Here is a 12,192-nt window from a genome sequence, read left to right as displayed (position 1 = left end):
GAATCTAAGTCACTTATGTTTTGATTATTAAAACAAATACATTATGATGTATTAATAAAGATTAAACTAAAAATAGGTATATAAAGTAATGAAAATAAGCAACTATTATTACCAGCTGCAACGCTAACAGATTAGTATTTAAATGTCTAATAATATACAATATAGCATTCTGAAGATGATGATACTTTAATAAGGACTATTAGCCACATTGGTGTTTTTTTGCATTTCTTATTTTTTTTTCTTGTTCCTTTTGCTTTCTTCACTTCCTGCGAATGTTATTCCTGCCTTTGTGATCGTCCACCTTGTCTCTGATTGTATCCTCCGGGGTCTGATCACCCGCCTCCCTTGTGAATTTAGTATTTAACCCTCCGTGTCCCGTTGTGTCTATTGGTGTGTTACCTGTTCCTCTGTGCTCTGTATGCCGTGTGACATTTTGTGGACTGCTCTGCCCTGTTTTGTCACTTATTCTGGGGGGGGTTTATTAAAAAACCAACTTGACCTGATCTCTCTGCGTTTGGGTCTTCAACCACACACCCCGTGACACTTTTAAATACAGACACAAAAGGTAAAAGAGAACGAAAAAGAACTGTAGCCTTACAAGGAAGGCAGAGAGATGGTCTCTGACAGTTTCCAGCTCCTGTGGCACTAACACCGCCTGCGTATTCCAAAACTCCAGACGCTCGAGAGCAGACTGCAGCCATTCGCTGAGCTCTGCACACTCCCTCTGATACCTAGAGGAAAACCGAATTTCAATCATAGAATAAAGTCATGCAATGAGAAATCAAATTTCTTTTCCAAGCTACCCATTTCAAAGACCCTACTTAAAGATAGTGTTTCTGTTTGCCCGTGGCATACCATATGGATTTAATGGCTGAAAAGTTCTGATTCTGATGTATTTCTGACCTGGTCCAGTGCTTCAGGATGGCTTCCAGGCGCTGTAGTTCCTTGTTGACCTTGCTAGTGTTGTTGAGCCAGTGTTCCCCCAGCAGCGCGAGTTGGTTCTCCAGCGCGGGACAGCACACTGACAGCAAGAGATGTTTGCCCTCACCCAACACCTGGTGTAGCTTGTGCTGGTACTCTGTCAGTCTCCCCTTTAGACCCTTTACAGAGAATGGAAGCAGACAACTACATCTTAGAAAAGTACCATTTTAGCTGGAGCTGCACCAACGGAGGGGGTTTGAGTGAAGAAAGTGAGTGATACTGAGTGGGAAAATTAAATAAAAGCAAAGCTAATCTTCCCCTAGTAAAACAACACCATACAAAGTAAATTATAGAGAAAAACAAATATATAAAGTGTGCTGGCTTCTTGTACTTTGGTCCTCCTCTGCCACACATCAAATCCTACTACAATATTTTGAGGCATTCTTACATAAACAACAGTTTTGTAACAGTACAAGTATGGTGGCTGTTTAGGATCATGGTGGGATATCCTATAATGATATCACATTGTACCTGATATAATGAAATTCTGTCCATGAGTCTTTCTTCTGTCTCCTCCACCAGGCTAACAGAAGGAATATTTTCTTCAACAGCCTCCAATTGGTGGTTCAGACTTTGATAATCCTGCACCAAGCGGCACCAAGTCTGAAAAAAAGATTACAAAGGATGTAGAGTACCAGTCTAAAGTTTTCACACACTTTCAAATTGAATTTCTCATTGAAGAGACATAACACAATAATACTCTAGCAGCTGCTGTGATCTCTTTCTCCATCCTTGAGATTTAAAAACAAGTTTTCCAATAAATTGTGTGTAAAATAAACTTCAATAGCTTTAGTTTTCAAGCATAAATACATTGAGACGGTTTCTCCACAGTTCATAGATTTTGTTTTATTTAAGTTATTTACTACATATAAATAATTGCCATTTAGCATTAAACAAGTGTGTACCATCACAAGCCTTTCAAATGTCAGATTTTTTATGTTTTTATCAGTATTCTTTCAAAAGAAAAATAATAGTTAACACAAATAGAATTATCTCTCACCTCCAGGATACACTCCAGCTCAACTCCTTTACAGTGGGCCTCTTTGAGGACGCTCTGAGCCTCAGCCAGTGTCTCCTCCAGGGCCTGACTCTCTTTGGGAAGCATAAGAACGCAGATTTTTCTGAAGAATGTTTCCGTCAAAATCATATGGGACTCCAGGCCCTGGAAGAACTCCTAAAAAAACACAATCAGACCCACACATCAATGAGCAGTAGTGTATCTCCAGCATTAATAGCTGTGTTTTCACTCTATTAATGACAAATATCCCTAAAATCATTCTAGCTTAACAACACAACAGCGCACAAGTTGATCAAACCTTGTGTTTGCCCAGGTGGTTCTGGACTTCCTCCACAGAGCTGGCAATTATCCTCTGATCGGCTGCCATCTTGTCTTTTGCTGTGTCCACCAGGTCAGTGAGGTCCTGCAGTGCACGTTCGTACTGCTCCTTCAGAGCCATGTTCTGGTTCAGTCCGCTACGCCGGGAACCCACCGTCATCACCAGCTCCTCATAGGAATCCTGAAAACAAAACAAAAGACATGACTTAGTGAAAGCTAGACTTTTTCTGCCTGGTTTTCAGACTGAACAGTTTTTAGTGAGAGCTCTCAGTGATATTCATTACCTGGAGCTTCAGTATTTTGTTTGTTGATATCTGATCCGCCTGAAGGGATGCTCCTCTGGTTTTTAGCTCCGCAATCCTCTGTTCAAAGTCTTTCAGGCTGTCTTCGGCACTGGCAATAACCTAGGAAAGATGACAATTCACAAGGATTTATTGTTCTGTAAGAGTTGATGGGGAAAAGAAGGGGGAGTGTGAATGCATGTCTATGCCAAAGCTTTCACTACCTCCAGTTGTTTCGAGGCTGGTCTATCCATGGCTCCAGCTAAAGCCTGCAGGATCTGGCACTTTGTCTCAATAAAAGCAGTTTGGAGAAGCTGCAACTCCGTCTGTGTCAGACAAAACACAATTTATATTATAAAAAAGTATAATACTGTACTGTACATATATGGATAGGGTTAGGGTTAGGATGGATGGATACATAGACTTTTTCATGTTCATACCTGGTAGGCTGTGAGCTCATGTGCTCTAGTCCTCATGTGGTCACCACGTTGTTCCAGGGCGTGACCGAGAGCTCCTAATCTCTCCTTCAGGCAGCCAAGGTTGTCCTCGAGCAACGATCGGTCCTCTTGTATCAATCCTGAGGACCCAGCTAGCAGAGTCTGGCTGAGCTTCACATCCTCTACTACATGCCTCACATCGTTCTCTAAGGTCTGGAAGAATGTTTGGAAACAGTTAACGGAAGATTTAAAAATAGTCAACTGCTACATGAAAGATTAAATACATAGTTAAACTTTGACTTCACATGAGTACTACCAGATCTGCTATTTAAGTCTGCAATAATTAAAGAAGCAACACAATTATGCCTGATTGTACCTCCTGCTTTTCTAGCTGGGTCTCTGGGTTTTCAACCAGCAGTACTGAGCCAGAGAAGACGTTGTTCTCAACACCATCCAGCCAGGAGGAGGTGGATGACACAGCCGTGTAGAGCTGCTGTTCCATCTGCACAACTTGTGCCTCATCACCACCAGGCTATGTACACACAAGGGGGTTGCAAATTTCCATGGGCAGGTTGACACAGAATGGATTCAGATCTGTAATCGTTTTTGAGAAATAATAAAACCTGAGTGGTCATGTCCTCCATTGTTTGTCTGAAGCTATCATACAGAGTATTCAGGGAGGATTTGTCAGCCCGTGTTTCTCCTTTGAACAGCGATCCAGCTGTGGTCACACGAGAAGCTCTGGAGTAAACCTGCAAAAAACAACAACAACGAGGAGTCAGCAACAGTCCCATGCCGGAAAAATAACGACAATAACAATGTCAATACACTTTACTTTAAGCTAACAATAACACAACAGGGTAAATACCGGCTGTTTGAGGTCCTGCTCCAGGGTTTTTTGCAGGAGCTGCAGCTTAGTTTTGAGCTCTAATCTCAAGCTCTCCCATTTCTGCCTTAGCTGCTCTCTAGCAGCCTGAGATTCCCTCTCAACCAAAGCTGCTAGTGAAAACGGCTCTGATGTACTTCACGGTGGGTGACAAAAACATGAATTAATAAATCTTGCATTTGTAATCTGTCAGAGGAATCATTACACATTTGAGTTAACTGTATGTAAAAAACCTGGCACTGCTGGGCGAAGCCTGCTGGATGAGGATTTCCTCTCCTCTGCTGGCCACTGACTGGAGCAACTTTTTCTGTTCAGCGAGCTGCTCCTCCAGTTCCTAAAAAGCAAAAAAAAATGTAAAAAAGTTTAGATTGGATTGAAAATCATTTGAGAAAGGACATTCCAATCTGCACACTCCACGGCCACACACAAGGGGGCAAATGTACCCTCTGTCTCTGCAGACTGTCCTGGTGTTGTTGGGAACGTGTGGTCCGGGCTTGGACCAGCCAATCCTGCACACTGGGACTTTGAGAGAGGCTGGAGTCTGATTCACTATCATCCCGCTCTTGCAGAGAGACCTGTAGGACCACACAATGTATCAGAAAAAATATAAGTAAAGCATATTGGCAAGGAAGCACAACTATGAAACAGCTTTCAATTGTTTTGCAGAAATCCTAAAGCAAAGGAGGTGCTTTAGCAAGACAATTATTCAATATTCTCTTGGCAGGTCTGTTCTCTTCTGTCTATCTACCAGTCAGAATTGACTGGTAGATAGATAACAATCTGGGATTGTAATTCTTTAATAAATATGTAAGTCTGAGTCAGAGTAAGACGTATTGTCTTTATAGCGCAGTTTAAAAGAAAATAGTGTTTTGGGGAAATGTTTTTATTTTGAATACAAGGTACACAGAGGGGACTGAGGTCAATACCATATGATATACATCCTTCTTGAAGAAGACATTTTGCATGTCATTGCATGGTAAAAAAAAAGGCGTAATAAAGTAAAAAAGTTTAGTCTGGCCATGGCTCTGATATTGTGCATGCTGACTAACTAGAATAACTTTGGACTAAATTGAAGAGGACCATAAATAATTGTATCAATCCCACATGTATTTACCCTGTAATAACATGTCAAAATGGATGCTGTGAAAAGGGACTATTGAGATAAGATTGGTGCCACCTACACACATTAGTGTATCTCAGCCCTGAAAGCATGTAACCACCTCACCTGGATGTTAACCAGCTTGTCTTGTAGCATCCTCTGCAGCTCCAAAAGGCTGCCCTTCAACATGCATAACTTCCCGGCCAACTGCTCGGCGTCCTCTCTGGTCTCCGTCCGGCCCTCCAGCAGCAGGTTCTCACTGTGCATGGACAGCTCTGAAAGGGCCAGTACCTTTTCTTCAATCTCCAGCAGCATGTTCTGCAGCAGCAGGAGGAGAGAGGCCAGCTCATACATAGTGTCTCAGGACCAACAGAAGCTCTGGTCGCTTCACAACAGACCGTCCAGGCCAACAGGGGGTCAGGGTCCGACTGAACCCCCTACACCACCAGCTTTCCTCAGCCACGGGACAGTGAGAGCTCTCCTTCTGCTCTCATCCTTGGCCCACCTCTCCGGCCTCGCCTCGTGTACGACATATTACCACTAATCCTTCACGCTCCATGCTCTTCAGCATACATGCTAAATTGGACATTTAAAAGCAATCCTTGTCCCCAGATCACCATTCTAAGTCCAGACTGGTTTACGACACTCAGCAGTGAATGCTGTGCCAAAATCTGAAGATGCATTCGTTTCCTAAAGCATTGGCGCTATTCTGCTGTCGATTACTGTCGGTTTTCTAAGGCGGAGTCACTCCCCCTTCCTACTTGGATATTCTAGCAGCTTTATGACCAACACCAATCCCAGAAGTGGGATCTATTAATCGTCTGAAAGCCACAACCTCTGACTACTCCTCCCTATGCCGCTAACGGTGCCCAGTCAAACAGATATCTGCATAATCTACTTAAGACTAGTGTTGCAGTCTCTAATGCTCTTGTTTATCCACTAACACTCTGGCTCAGTACTGCTGGTTCCTATCCCGCTGAGGTGAGCCATATGTGATAAAAAAAACTAAATATTGTATAAAACGAATGTGTAATTAATCCCCTGGCAAATTGTGTGCAGACCAGCAACAATGGCTGAACATCTAGAAAAAAGGGCTCCAAAAGCCCTCCAACAGCAGAATTGCCAATCCTGGCTATTTTTCTTATGCCATCATTGTTATTAAGAAGCTCATATTCATTCAAATTAGTTTCTATAATAATTCAAATGTTGTTTGCATCTATTGCTCTGAATGAACAGCAGGAGGAGCTCTTACTTGACATTCGGCAAGCTGATCCTCCATGTCTGTCTCGTCTAGAGGTTTAGGTTCAAGGATGAAGGTGACTGCACCGCGCATTCTGGTCAACCACAGGTCCAGCTCGTCTGCCTGAGCGTGGTGGAGCTGTATGGCCTGTTCCTGCTGCTGACCCTCCAGGCGGTCGCTAATACGTTCCTGCAGCATAGCACATTTTTGTTCATCACATCAGTCAAATAATTCAGTGATACAGAAACAAAAAGCAATTCATTCAAGCCAAACTACTCGCTAATACTACTCGATGAGTACTTTTATATCCAAATACTGTCATACCTCCAATATCTGCTGTTTCCCTGAGGCTTTCATGTGGATAGTGGCCATCCTCTCAGCTAACACAGCCAGGGAGGAGTGCATGGCCAGCTGGTCAGCCACGTCTGATTCTACAGCATCAGAGGCTAGATCTTCTGTGAAGCTTGTCTGCAGCCGGTCTATTTCCTCCTGCACACTCTGGATCTCTTTTGTCAGACTCTGAAGTGAACAACATTGTTATAGGTGTTGTATTCTGCATATTTATTAACTTTATTTTCATTTATCATCTTTTTAAGGTATGTAGATACTGTGACTAAAGGCAATAGACTCAATTTCTCGAATTCCAAATTTGGATATTAGAGCAGTAGTTCAAACAAACAAACAAAGAGCTAGAAATAGTAATAGAACAGTGAGGTAATGTAAAGATGAAAAATGTTTTACTGTATTCCTATATTATAAATGCAAAACATGGTGACCCAACGACCTGCTTATTTAGCTTAATTTTGGTTTCTTCGACATAGTTGGACAAGTCACCCTATCCTGTCAATGCAAAAACTCTCTCCATCAAACCTTTATTCGGCAGTAATGACTCACCTCTTGTGTCTTAATGTGGCTATCTGGGCTTCTATCTGCCTCCACAGGCTCACTCAGTTTGGCCTCGAGAGCTTCCATTTTAGAGGAGATTGACTGGAGTGAGCCCTGATAATGCTGTTGCTTTTCAAGAGCTTCATACAGAGACCTCTGCTTCTCGCTGATCTGTCGGAATACCAAGTGGACAAAGAGTGCTTACCCTGAAAATAGTAACTGCGATACAACAAAGTACCAAGCTGACATCTTGTTATACACATACCACATTCTTTAAAGTCTCCCATGAGCGCTGCAAGTCATCTAAATTGGCCACGGACTCAAATGCCGGGTCGTACAATTCTTGGATCGGAGCTCTTGTGAGTGTTCCTCTGCCCATCTAAAAAAAACATTTGAACAGTGCCAAGAGCAGTTAAGATTATTTTGTTATGAAACAGATGGCCAATAAAGATACTTCTATAAAGCCACTAATTCATGGTCAGTCCTGATACGTTTACGGGTGCAGGCTGAGATTAGACATAATAAATTGCCTTCTTCTTTTTATGATTCCATTCATTAGTTTGAGTGTGCTGAATTTAATGAACAGGAAAGATTACAGATGAAATAGAAAGTAATGTCAGTTACCAAATAAAAACCACAAATATTGCTAAAAGACCAAAAGACGCATTAAGCGGAAGAGGGAAGGTAGATACCTTGGCTATAGCGGCTTCAGTGGAAGTGATGGGAGAAGGAGAGCGACACACAGGAGGAGAAGAAACCTCACTGTTAGTGCCCTCCTCCCCCTCCTCAGTTACAGGAGACAGGAGGGTGTGACAGCGGCCAGCCGTCATCTGACACGCCACGGAAGAAACATTAACAGAAGAGCAGACATGCAAGAGAGATTAGAAAATATTAATATTCAAATGTAAAACATGTATTTTATAATAAAAGCAGGCAAAAAGGTTTCATTAGAAGATTGAAAAAATACAACTCTTCAGAAATATTTGAGCCAGAAAGAGCCAGATGAAACATCCAGGCAAAGAGTGAGCACCACTTTCTATGTTGTACATCGTGTTCTTTTACCATAAAGGCTTGTGCTGAAGAATTCTTGAATTTCTCCCCTTCCATCTCCTGCAGCCCCTCAGGCAATCCCTCCACATCACTCACTGTCAGCAGCATGGTGGCGTGCTTGGCCTTCACTGCCAGCATCTTGCATTTTGAGTTCAGTAAGGCAATCTGCTCCTGGTAGCCTTTGATCTTCTGGGCTAACTCCTATTAGAAATTAAAACGTTTGAAAGTCATCGTACACTTATGAAGACATTTAACTGCACACCATGGTGTAGAGAGTATTATAAGTAGAAATGAGGATTGCGTTGAGTAAATACAGATGTTACGGCACATAGGACATGCATTTAGTACTGCTGTTGGGAAAAGGTAGATAAAATAAGTGAATTATTGTTTGTACTTCATGGTGAAGGATCTGGGCTTGCAGCTCCTGGATGTTGTTTGTGGGGATCGGTCGGTCCTGAATGACACGGTGTGCTTCCTCTATCAGCCCCTGAAGGTCTCTCACCTCCTGTTCATATTGTTCGTACTGCACCACGGCTTCCTGGATTGTGGATAACATTGCCTTGTTAGTGTCAGATGAATAGGTTCAATAAGTGTTTTTTTGCAGAATTTAAGTACAAGAAGAGTACATTTCTTATACTGAAGGATCAATATGACTGTATAATCATATTGATACATCAGTTAAAGTAAAATCATCATCTAAAGCTTGTTTAGTTGGCAGCATTGTGACTCTACAGACAAGTGTGTTTTGTGAAAAGGCCGGACAACATGGCGTTACCGACCCGCACCGATGGTGCCCCCTACTGTACCTGTAGGATGTTGCATTGCTGAATGGCCACGTGCTGCAACTGACTGGCTTCTTGCTGCAGACGCAGCGCTGTGCGACAGATGGCAAGGTTGGGCATCACCTCCTCTGGGACCCGCAGAGCACTCTGACATAGCTGCACCGCCTGAACCTGCTGCTTAAAGCTCTCCATGTCTGCCATCAGACGCTGCAACAACAGGGAAAGTTCACATTGTAGGAAACTGGAAGCAGGCTTTAATGTGCAAAGTAAGCATCAAAGGTGTTTTCTGCTAAATTACAGGCCATACTATGGATTATTTCAATGTGGCGTGGTTACCTGTCTCTGAGCCAGCTGTTCTTTGAGGCTCTGGCGTGCTAACTCTGGTGAGATCAGTGTGGCTTGGACCTGCTCCAGAGCAACATGTAAGCCCTTGACTTCGTACTCCAGGGCTTCCATACTCTGAGGACATGTAAAACACTAGTCAATTTTACAGTTTATAAATCATTGTAAAGTATGAGATGCATGTATTTATTGAGGTACATTCTACTTAACCCCAAAAATAATAAAATAAAGACAAGGATAAATGTTACAAACAAGTAATAGATGATATGTCTTTTTGTACTCTGTACCTTATCTGCATCCTCCAAGCTCTGCAGTCGTGTTTTGATGCATTGTTGAAGCTCCTCAGTGAGTCGACTAAGTTCACAAACTTGCTGGCTCTTGGTCTCAACCTGCAGCACCTCAGAAAGAAGATCCACTTTCTCTGCCATTGATTCCAGGTCTCCATGGAGCTCCCGAGACTCCCGAAGGACAGCCTAAAGAGCAGCGCGACAAGGCAGTGAATGCAAGGCCTCTGGCATGGTCTGCTGCTGAGAAGAGGAGACTTATTCCCTGCATTTACCTTTTGTTAAATATTTGCATTGTTAAAATCCTGACGTGTCCAGCTAAAACCATGTCCATCAATTATATTGGAGCCCATTAACACAAAATGCTGTAAATCACAAGAGAAGAACCCCCCAACTCACCTGATACATTCGTATCTGCTCCTGCAGATGAACAGAGGAGTTCCAGATGATGTTTGCCCTCACCAGGCTTTTGGCTTTCTCTGACCACCTCACAATGAAGTCCAGCATCTCATCATACTCATCTAAATAGCAGACAGCCTAAGCAGCCGAGACAAGAGAGGGACCATTCAAGCACAACACAAAGAATGCGCACCAGTGTATCTGGGGTACCTTTTCTGAAGCATAAAACGTATTTTTTGTACAAGAGACCCGTGAATGCGAACCTTTTTGAGCCAGTTGTTCCTACAGTCTGCTACCCGGGTTGTTTGGTGATGCATCTCTGATAGTTTGCTGATTGCATCACTGAGCTGTTTGGCAAGCAGGGGGTTTCTGCGGCCAAAATCCTGAACGGCAGCATCCATATCTGAGAGAGCGCGACCGCAACCGTCCAGGTCATCAGCCAGGCTCTGAAAAAACAACAAAAATCAGTTTGCAAGAAGAAACTACACATTCACGATTGGTTCAAGCTGAAGTAAGCTGCCCCACCTTGACCTCTTCCTTGGCATGTTCAACGTCAGGAGATTTTTCCTTGAATTTGGCTGAGATTGCTTTGAGTTTCTCAGAGATGCCGTGAATTCTAGAGCTGAAGTCCTCTTTTATTTCTCTTATTTTTTGAATTTCTCTCTCCTTCGAAAGAACCTACAACAAATGTCAACAAATGCCATGTGACTACAAACATACTGTTGGTGTCCCTTATGACCAAACAAAAAATAAAGAGAGCATTTCAGGTCTTGTTTGAAAGCTTTTTAAAATTACACCGTACCTGATCCTCAATGGCACCCAATGCAAGTGAGACCTCAGCCAGCTGCATGGAGATTTCAGAAGGCAATATGGTGTAGAGGTCCAGATACTTGCTTTGCTGCTGCTCTGCTAGTTTATCCACATTCTGACGATAAGTAATCACTTCTCCATGTACAACCTGAATGCAACAATTGGAAAACTCATGTAACCTTTCTCAGAAATATTAATAGTTAAATAAAATGGTTCAGAAAATGATTTGAAGATAAGAAAGTTGATATCTATGTTTTTATATAACAGTTATACCTCAAGCTCCTGCAGCAGGGAATCAATGTCCGGTGTTGGATTAAGAAGAAGCTCCCTGGTCTCCTGGATCCAGGCTTTTACGACGCTAAGTTCCTTCTCCACTTCCTCTCTGTCCCTCAGTTCCTGAGCGGTCTGAGCCCGCTTGGTCCTGGATTGTGTCAGGAGGCTGAAGGCAAAAAGAAACATTTTAATCGAAACAATATCACAAATTTGATGTTAACGCGACAACCATACAGGCTTATCTGGGCTCTACCTTTCCATTTGGTCTTGGACCGCTCTGATCCCCTTCAGGCTGGGCCGCTCATCCTGTTCCGTCGTTGGTGAAGGCACTTCCACATCGTGCAGCAGGCTGAGAGCGTACTGGCGCAGCAGTGTGAGGGAGGAGAGTTCTCTCTCCAAGTCCTGGCTCAGCAACTCATGCTGGTCCAACAGAGACTGCAAGGTCGTTTTGGAAGCCTTCTCCACAGCGCTGTCAGGGAACCGGCTTTGGAGCTCATCAGAGACAGCTCTCATCTTCACCATCTGTACATAAATGATTGTGAAAGTTCAGCTTCAGGTACAAAAACATTTTCCATTCAAGTACTGTCTGTCTGTCATCAGTCTTTGTACCTTCTCTCTAAAAGTCCTCCAATCCTGCGCTGTGTCCTCGAGCACTTGCTCTCGTCCCCGTGCCACGCTGCGTAGTCGTGTCCAGCGCTGCCACACAGTGGTCATGGAGCGACTGATGGTGGCCTTGCTGGCATCACTCCCCACCAGCTCAAGCTGGGCAGCTTGCTCCTCTAAACCACTCAGTTTCTCTTGGAAGCCATTCACCAGTGAGACAAGGGACTGAAAAAGTGTTGCATACAATTAAAACAGGCATAAAGCTTTCGTAGAAGGCCTGCCAATTTTCTTATGTAAAATTTGCTCTCTCATACCCGATGACTGCATAGCTTATCTTCAGCCTCTTGACTTGTGGCTGCCTTTGCAGTGGAAAATTCAGTCAGCTTCTTTTCAGCCTCATTCATGAGCTCAATGACAGTCTGCCTTGACTCCTGGTAAGACTTCCACTGGGTCACACAGCTGAGAAAAACAAAATATTTCATTGAATAAAACGCCATTATTGAA

At 43.2% G+C, this 12,192-nt stretch overlaps 1 protein-coding gene across 12 annotated transcripts in view; it reads right to left on the bottom strand.

The window, feature by feature from the left end:
* Positions 1 to 12,192, bottom strand: part of syne1b (spectrin repeat containing, nuclear envelope 1b) — a 77,507-nt gene that overhangs the window by 16,963 nt on the left and 48,352 nt on the right. For all 12 annotated transcript variants that reach the window (XM_037486729.2, XM_062557247.1, XM_062557246.1 and 9 more), the window contains 32 exons: positions 12,003 to 12,147; positions 11,695 to 11,913; positions 11,339 to 11,607; positions 11,086 to 11,251; positions 10,805 to 10,960; positions 10,528 to 10,680; positions 10,266 to 10,448; positions 10,003 to 10,140; positions 9,607 to 9,792; positions 9,314 to 9,436; positions 9,002 to 9,184; positions 8,590 to 8,733; positions 8,208 to 8,396; positions 7,838 to 7,975; positions 7,411 to 7,524; positions 7,155 to 7,316; positions 6,585 to 6,779; positions 6,273 to 6,449; positions 5,147 to 5,338; positions 4,365 to 4,496; positions 4,155 to 4,255; positions 3,904 to 4,057; positions 3,659 to 3,787; positions 3,412 to 3,567; positions 3,039 to 3,248; positions 2,823 to 2,924; positions 2,602 to 2,721; positions 2,298 to 2,498; positions 1,982 to 2,155; positions 1,453 to 1,584; positions 904 to 1,100; positions 599 to 731 (listed from right to left, as the gene is read on the bottom strand). In XM_037486729.2, the coding sequence (XP_037342626.2) occupies positions 599 to 731; positions 904 to 1,100; positions 1,453 to 1,584; positions 1,982 to 2,155; positions 2,298 to 2,498; positions 2,602 to 2,721; positions 2,823 to 2,924; positions 3,039 to 3,248; positions 3,412 to 3,567; positions 3,659 to 3,787; positions 3,904 to 4,057; positions 4,155 to 4,255; positions 4,365 to 4,496; positions 5,147 to 5,338; positions 6,273 to 6,449; positions 6,585 to 6,779; positions 7,155 to 7,316; positions 7,411 to 7,524; positions 7,838 to 7,975; positions 8,208 to 8,396; positions 8,590 to 8,733; positions 9,002 to 9,184; positions 9,314 to 9,436; positions 9,607 to 9,792; positions 10,003 to 10,140; positions 10,266 to 10,448; positions 10,528 to 10,680; positions 10,805 to 10,960; positions 11,086 to 11,251; positions 11,339 to 11,607; positions 11,695 to 11,913; positions 12,003 to 12,147 (5,173 nt within the window). The remainder of the gene's footprint in view (positions 1 to 598; positions 732 to 903; positions 1,101 to 1,452; positions 1,585 to 1,981; positions 2,156 to 2,297; positions 2,499 to 2,601; positions 2,722 to 2,822; positions 2,925 to 3,038; positions 3,249 to 3,411; positions 3,568 to 3,658; positions 3,788 to 3,903; positions 4,058 to 4,154; positions 4,256 to 4,364; positions 4,497 to 5,146; positions 5,339 to 6,272; positions 6,450 to 6,584; positions 6,780 to 7,154; positions 7,317 to 7,410; positions 7,525 to 7,837; positions 7,976 to 8,207; positions 8,397 to 8,589; positions 8,734 to 9,001; positions 9,185 to 9,313; positions 9,437 to 9,606; positions 9,793 to 10,002; positions 10,141 to 10,265; positions 10,449 to 10,527; positions 10,681 to 10,804; positions 10,961 to 11,085; positions 11,252 to 11,338; positions 11,608 to 11,694; positions 11,914 to 12,002; positions 12,148 to 12,192) is intronic.

This window comes from Pungitius pungitius, chromosome 14, assembly GCF_949316345.1.
Source record: "Pungitius pungitius chromosome 14, fPunPun2.1, whole genome shotgun sequence".
In the NCBI taxonomy this organism is placed as follows: Eukaryota; Metazoa; Chordata; class Actinopteri; order Perciformes; family Gasterosteidae; genus Pungitius; species Pungitius pungitius.
Note: the sequence above shows the minus strand (reverse complement) of the source record. Positions and strands in the feature narration are given on the sequence as shown.